Source organism: Tupaia chinensis, unplaced genomic scaffold (assembly GCF_000334495.1).
Source record: "Tupaia chinensis unplaced genomic scaffold, TupChi_1.0 Scaffold000627_1, whole genome shotgun sequence".
In the NCBI taxonomy this organism is placed as follows: domain Eukaryota; kingdom Metazoa; phylum Chordata; class Mammalia; order Scandentia; family Tupaiidae; genus Tupaia; species Tupaia belangeri.
Window position 1 is genome coordinate 1224172 of NW_006160147.1, and position 7281 is coordinate 1231452.

General features: G+C 46.8%; 1 protein-coding gene across 1 annotated transcript in view; it reads right to left on the reverse strand.

Moving 5' to 3' along the window:
• Nucleotides 1-552: 552 nt before the first annotated feature.
• Nucleotides 553-7281, reverse strand: part of KLHL12 (kelch like family member 12) — a 49048-nt gene continuing 42319 nt past the window's right edge. Inside the window, exons 11-12 of the mRNA XM_006159160.3 lie at nt 2236-2422; nt 553-2050 (exon numbers count right to left, since the gene is read on the reverse strand). Of these exons, the coding sequence (XP_006159222.1) occupies nt 1924-2050; nt 2236-2422 (314 nt within the window). The 3' untranslated portion in view covers nt 553-1923. The remainder of the gene's footprint in view (nt 2051-2235; nt 2423-7281) is intronic.

The following is a 7281-nucleotide window of genomic DNA, read 5'->3' on the forward strand; positions in this document are numbered from 1 at the left end:
CCATGGTTGGCTATGTGGGAGTGTCCAGTGCCTTAACCACCATGCCACCTGCTAGTCCCCTTTTTTTTAAAAAAAGAAATTGCTATAGGGTGTGTGAGATTGTTAGAGACAGAAAATGAGAAAGAGAAAGAGAGAAAATGAGAAAGTACCCTTCCCACTACCAGGGGGATGGCCACAATGCAATGCCTTCTCCATTCTCCTCTCAGGATTTTTGGAATGCATGTACACACACGCCCAGTGTGTTTTTTCAAGCCACTGGGTCCAGGACTTGAACTGCAATTGGCCATGTGGAATCCCACCACCATAACCACTATGCCACTGGCTGGCCCTCCCTTTGGTTTTCAAGTAAACTCCAAGTGTGAGGGAGGTCAATGAATATGGTGTACTTAGGTACACACTTGACTGATGCGGTTCTCCAGTGGTAAAGTGGCTACCTCTGACCTGTGTCTAACAGACAGCAGAGCTACTTGGCAAACCATAAGGTGAGCAGCTTGAAAAGATGGGACCCTGTCCCCCAAAATGTCTGGTTAGCCAAAAACTCTCTTAGAGGTATTTCAGACAGTTGATTTTTAATATTTTCTTAAAAAAATACAAAGAAAAGAACTCTGTAGCTTAATACGACTCAGGAAAAGAAGAAAACATGGAATTTTGGAATGAAGGGAAAGTGCATCCTTGCTTAGGTCAGCACGTCCCCACACTCCCAGTACCCATAAAGCAAGACTTTCCTTCCATGACACAGAAGAGCCTTGAATGGCAGCACAGAAATGGTGACAGAAGCAATGGAACTAACACAAGACTTTTGGTTGTGCTTGATTATTCTGACTGCGCGAATGAAGTCCATCCTGAGGACAGGTAAGGAAAAGGTAGCAAGAAAGGACTAAGTACTGAACACGGCAGCAAAGAGCACTCCTTGGCAGAAGTGTGCCCCTCGAAGAACGGGACAGTCATTAGCGAGCTAAACTACTAGGTTGCTGCCACCTCCCACCCCATCCCCAAATAAATAGTATGGAAGGTAACAGTGTAGTAGTATTGGATTCAACGAAGAGAGTCTTTCACCCATTCAAGGCAAACATGGCCACGGCTAGATAAGCCCCGGCAGGGAATAAGACGATGGTAAAATCACAGGTACTCCTCGTTTATGCCCAGGTGTACTGATCGCCCACGTCTACGCCGTCTCCTTTCCCCCAACATTTGTTCACTCTGTTACCTTCTCAGTCTCCAGTGCCAAGGTCTTTCTGCTTTAGAAAGCTCTTGGGGAAATGAAAAGATCCTTTGAATAATAAGCCCTTCTCACTCTTCCAGGTTGGACGTCAGTGGGCTTCCAGGTCCACTCACACCACCAAATCCAGTTGTTCAGTTCACTTACTCTAAACTCAGTTCTGATATACCAACCTCGTCCCAGGGGAGTGTCAGATGACTATCCCTCTGGCCCCCAAAGTTTTGATTTTCTCCAGAATAGAACTGTGTTGCCCCCGCACCCTGTAGATGAGAACAGACATTTGTTCCTGGGGTGGGGACTTGGCCTGACCGAGCTTACTCAGGCTGGCATCCTCCCGCTCTCATCCGCTGCACGCTGCCCACTTCTAGTAGGCCATACTCACCTTAGCATTCTCAACACGAGGCACGACAGAGAGCTACTGCCTCAAGCACACGGAACAAGAAGTGCTCCTCAGACCAGAGGGAGAGGGGATCTGTCTCCCACATCCATCCGGTGTGCGCACTCTGCCCTTGAGCCTCTGTTACCGCCCCTTCTCGGGACCAGCACGAGGGGGAGTGTGTTCAAATAAGTACACTCGTCAAGGTACTGGTGCCTGTAATCACCCTGTGCACACGCTGACAGACACGTTCTGGAAAGGATCCTTGATTCTCACACAAACTGTCCCTTGGACTCGTCACTAGCTCTGGATGGCGCTCCAGCTGTGGTCACTTCTCTCGGAGCACACACACGCCAGCATCACAGCGCTGTGTCCCCATGGATGTCACAACTTCCCAGCTGTCGATGATAGGGTCATAGCACTCAATGCTGCTCAGCAGGGAATTCCCATCATATCTGAATGGGAAAGAAGCCAAAGAAGGAAATGAGCTTTCTACTCTCTGTAACAGTCGTTCATTACCGCAGCCACCGGAGATGTCTCCCCCAGCCCAAATCCTGTCTCCGTCCACAAGTAAGGACTGGCTCCCACAGATTCTTGCCCTAGTCGAGTGATGCCTCCAGACTGGTCTCTAAATCCTCACCCTGCTATTGCGTAGAGCCGCCCCCGGAGCACCGTGGCCCCTACATAGCATCGTGGAGTGGTCATACAGGTGACAGTCGTCCAGGAATCAGTGCGAATGTTGTACGCTTCCACAGAAGAAAGGTGGGCCGTACCATCAAATCCCCCCACCACATAAATATGGTCATTCAGCAGGGCGACTCCTGCACCTGGCGGGAAAAGGAGCAAACGAAAGGTACAGGCCGCGTGTTCTAATTGGAAAATACAACCTCTGAAGCTTTGGGGGCACTGACATGAAGCCACAAGTGAATTTCACCTCTGAACTCAGGTGATGGGCTGCAAAATACTGCAACATATAATACTGTATAAAACTACCCTTCAGGCAAGGTGTATAAGGTGTATATGAATCATAAATAAACTTTGTTTAGACCTGGGTCCCATTGCCTAGGTATCTCATTATGTATGTGCAAGTATTCCAAATACAAAAAAACCGTAAGTTCAAAATGCTTCTGATACTCGACATTTCAGATAAGGGATACTCAATCTATCCTAAGCATAGGGATATGAATTCTAGAAACAAAACATGGTAAGTAACAGTTATGCAAATGCTAGGGCAGGTGATGGATATGGGCTGGGCTAGACAGATCTAGAACGATCTAGTTCAGAATAAGTTATTCCGCCTTTATTTTCCCCCCCGAGAGAGATTTTTGCTATAGGGTACGTGTGCTCGCCAGAGAGAGAGAAGGCAAGAAATGATCCCCCAGAGAGGATGGTCATGCTGCAATCCCTTTTCCTCCATTCTCCTCTTAGGATTTTGGGCATGCACGCACACACATCTGGTGTGTGTGTGGTTTTCTTTTTTTATTTTTTGAGAGGTTTTCGCTATAGGGCGCGTGCGCTCGCCAGACAGACAGAGACATAGAGACAGAAAGCAAGAAATCACCCCCCAGAGGGGATGGTCACGCCGCAATCCCTTCTCCTCCATTCTCCTCTCGGGATCTTGGGCACGCACGCACACGCGCCCGGCATGAGTTTTAAGCCACCGGGTCTGGGACGTGAACTGCGGTCAACTACGTGGGAGCCCAGCGACATAGCCATGACGATAACTGCTGGTTCCCCCTGACGTGTGTTTTAAGCCATTGGGTTCAGGGCTCGAACCGCAGTTAACTACATGGGAATCCCGCAGTTAACTACATGGGAATGCAGAGACGTAACCATTACGCCATCTGCTGGTCCCAGGCTATCCTATCTTTAAACTCTGGCTAGGGCTTGAAATAAGGAACAAAAAAAAAAAAAAAGGCTCTCTTTTTTCCTTTCCCTAACTCAGAGCCCAAGTTTCCTCATTATGATAAAAAAAAAAGGATGTGAAAAAAAGAACGCAATAATTAAGGTAGAAGGAAGGAAAGGAGCTGTCTCTGTGGTTCTTGAGCAACTCTGACCCAGAGGAAGTAAGCTAGAATAGCAGTTTTCTCCTCTCTTAGGTCCACAGCTTACTTCACTTTAAGGAGTGTTTAGTGGCCCAGCCATGGTGGCACAGTTGGCATCATACTGAACTGCAGTGCTGGAAGCCACATGGCTGACTACGGGTCAGGCCTGGTTACCCTGAAACACGCCAAACATATGCAAGTCCAAGATCCTGACAAGCTGAAGGACGGGAAGAGGATTACGGCACGACAAGACCGTGCTTCTCATGTCCAAACATGTGCTCTCAATCATAAATAAAATTGACATTGGTTGCATTTTAAAAATTTCTAGGCCAGGGCTGGTAGGTGGTGTGGTGGTTAAGGGCACTGGACTCCCACACTGTCGACCACAGTTCGAGTCCCAGACCACCTGGTGGCTTGCTTTCTTACTTTCTCTCTCTTACCGTGTCCCTCTCTGGTCAAATTAAAATAAATAAAGTCAAATAAAAAATTTTTGTAAAAAAATAAAAGACGTTCTAGGCCAGCAGATGGTGTGAAGGTTAAGGTGCTGGATCACACATGACTGTATGGTTTTAGTCTCGGACTCGGCGACTTGAGTAACATGCTGGGTGTGTGTGTGTGCAAGCCCAAAATCCCAGGAGGAGGATGGAGAAGTGACTGTGGTATGGCCATCCCCCGCTTTCTTACTCTCTCTCTCTGTCTCTGGAGAGCGCACACACCATATAGCAAATCTTGAAGAAGAAAAAAAGTTCCTTTTTAAGTTGGTACATGCACTCACCAGAGAGAGACAGAGAGAAGAAAAGTGAGGAATCGCCCTACAGAGAGCATGGCCATGCCTCAACCCCTCCTTCATTTTCCTCTTGGGATTTTGGGAACCCATGCACACATAGCTAGTGTGATTTTTCAAGCTGACAGTCTGGGACTTGAACTGCCCACCAGCCATGCGGGATCCACCTGCCTTGACCTCCATGCCACCTGCTGGCCCCAAATAAAAAGTTCTTAGTGAAGGTATGTAGCTACCTCTTTTTTTTTTTAATTTAATTTATTTATTTAATGAGAGACAGAAAGACAGGCATTCCCACAGAGTCCTCAGGCTGCAGTCTATCCTCAACCACAGCCAGAATGGATCGAAGGTGTACATGTGGGTGACCGGGATATAGAAACAGGCTCTAGGCAAACTGGGGATTTTCCCACATGGGGCCTTTTCTGGTTCCCCTGTGCCACCAGCAGAGTCCTCTCTGTTCTTGCCATTAGAGATCTTTTTTTTTTTAAAGAATCATTTTATTTAACTTTATTTATTATTTTCCAGTTTGATCAGAGAGAGACAGAGAACGAGAGAGAGAGAGAGAAAGTGAGAAAGCAAGCCACCAGGTCCAGGACTTGAACCACAGTCAGCCATATGGGAGTCCAGTGCCTTCAACCACCATGCCACCTGCCGGCCCCCACCATTAGAGATCTTAACATTTACTTACCATGTACTACATACACAAACTGTACTACGTATTCGAAAATGCGGGGAGGGAACTAGGACTCAAAAAGTGTCTAAAATAAGGGACCAGCAGTTAGCGTAATAGCTATGTCATTGAGCTCCCATGTAGTCTACCATGGTTCGAGTCCCAGACCCGGTGACTGAAACTCACGCCAGGTGCGTGTACGTGAATGCCCAAGATCCTGAGAGGAGAAGGGATTGTGGTGTGGCCATCCCCGCTGGGGGGGTGATTTCTTGCTTTCTGTGTCTCTGTCTCTCTCTGTCTTTCTGGAGAGGACACACGCCCTATAGCAAAAACCTCTCCAAAAAAAAAAAAAACCAAACCCAAAAATAAAAACAAAAACAAAAAAGAGAAAAAAATGTATAAAATAATATTTCTGCTCTCAAATTTATAGTCTAACTTAAAGGCCAAGGGGAACTGAATCTGTCTATCACCAAAGCAGGAACTACAACTCTGATTTTGTCCCGTGACTGTACCACCGCTGCATCTGTCAAGACTCAACAGCACCATCTACTGTCCCCCCTCAGATCTGCCGGGTCTTACCAGAACGCTTGGTGGCCATTGGTGTAACATTAGTCCAGTGTCCAGTATGGGGATCGTATTTCTCAACTGAGTTTAAGATATTTAGACCATCATATCCCCCTGGAAGACAAAGTAGAGACGATTCCAGAAAGAGTGGTAAAGCCTCCTGTCCATTCCCCACTGGCCTTCCTCTGAGCACTTTAATGACTTATTCTACTTTCAGTTCTACCACAAAGCTCAAATAACCTGAAGAAAAACCTGACAGTACTCTGCTTTCTGCTTACCAGAAAAAGACAGTCCCAGGTGATGGAAGATATATCCGATAGACCAGGGTTTTAGCTGAAGAAAATCTATGAACTTAACTCTATTAAAAGGTGATCCTCACCCCGAGTCCACCTCCCACTGATTCTTCTCCCCATCCTGAACCCAGCTGCATACCCAGACAGTAGATCACTCCACTGGCCACTACGAGTCCAGCGCCTTCCCGAGCTGTCTGCATATCGCCCAGCATGCTCCACTGATCAATATTTGGGTCATATCGCTCCATACTGGTATGACGCCTGCTTCCGTCAAAGCCTCCGGAGACATAGATCATGTCTGCTCAGAATGAACGAATTAGACACTATTAGAGAAGGGGAGATTTTGTCTGTTTGTTTTCATTTTTGCTCTGGGGTATGTGTGCACACCGGAGACAGGCAGAGACAGGGAAAGTGAGAAGTCACCCCCTGGGAACATGGCATGCCACAATCCTGTCTCCATTCTCCTCTAGGGATTTTCGGCGTGCGCACACACATGTGCCTTGCATGGTTCTCAAGCTAGGTCTAGGACTTGAACCATGGAGTCGAACATGTGGGATCCTAAGCTTTAACCTCTATGTTATCTGCTGGCCTGAGAAGGGAAGGTCTGTAAGAACTTTTTCCTCTATAAATTTCCCACAAGATCTTTTGAATGTGTAGAAACAAAAACAAAACCGTTTTTTTAGAAAGTAATTTGTGCAAGGATAAGAGACTTTATTCTTTTTTAATGATTTATTTTTAATTTTATTTATTCATTCATTTATTTTAATTTGACCAGAGACAGACAGAGAAAGAGCGAGAGAGAGAAAGTGAGAAAGCAAGCCACCAGGTCCAGGACTTGAACTGTGGTCGGCCATGTGGGCGTGTCCAGCACCTAAACCACCATGCCACCTGCTGGTCCCCAAAACAAAATATTTTTATAGGGACCAGCAATTAGCGTAATGGCTATGTCGCTGGACTCCTACATAGTCAACCACAGTTTGAGTCCCGGACCCGGTGGCTTAAACTCATGCGGGGCACGTGTGCGTGCGTGCCCAAGATACTGAGAGGAGAATGGAGGAGAAGGGGTTGCAGCATGGCCATCCCCCCGAGGGGGTGATTTCTCACTTATTTCTCTCTGCTTCTCTCTGTCTGGATGGCAAGTGCACACGCCCTATAGCAAAAACCTCTCCAAAAAAAAAAAATGTTTACAGAATGAATCAATTAACATTTTTTCCCAAAAAGTTTATTTTAGCCATTACGGTGATTGCCTTTGTGCATTCACAAGGAAGAACCGCCTTTTGGCCGGAACCGCCATCTTCCAGTAATTAACCAAAATGACGAACACAAAGGGAAA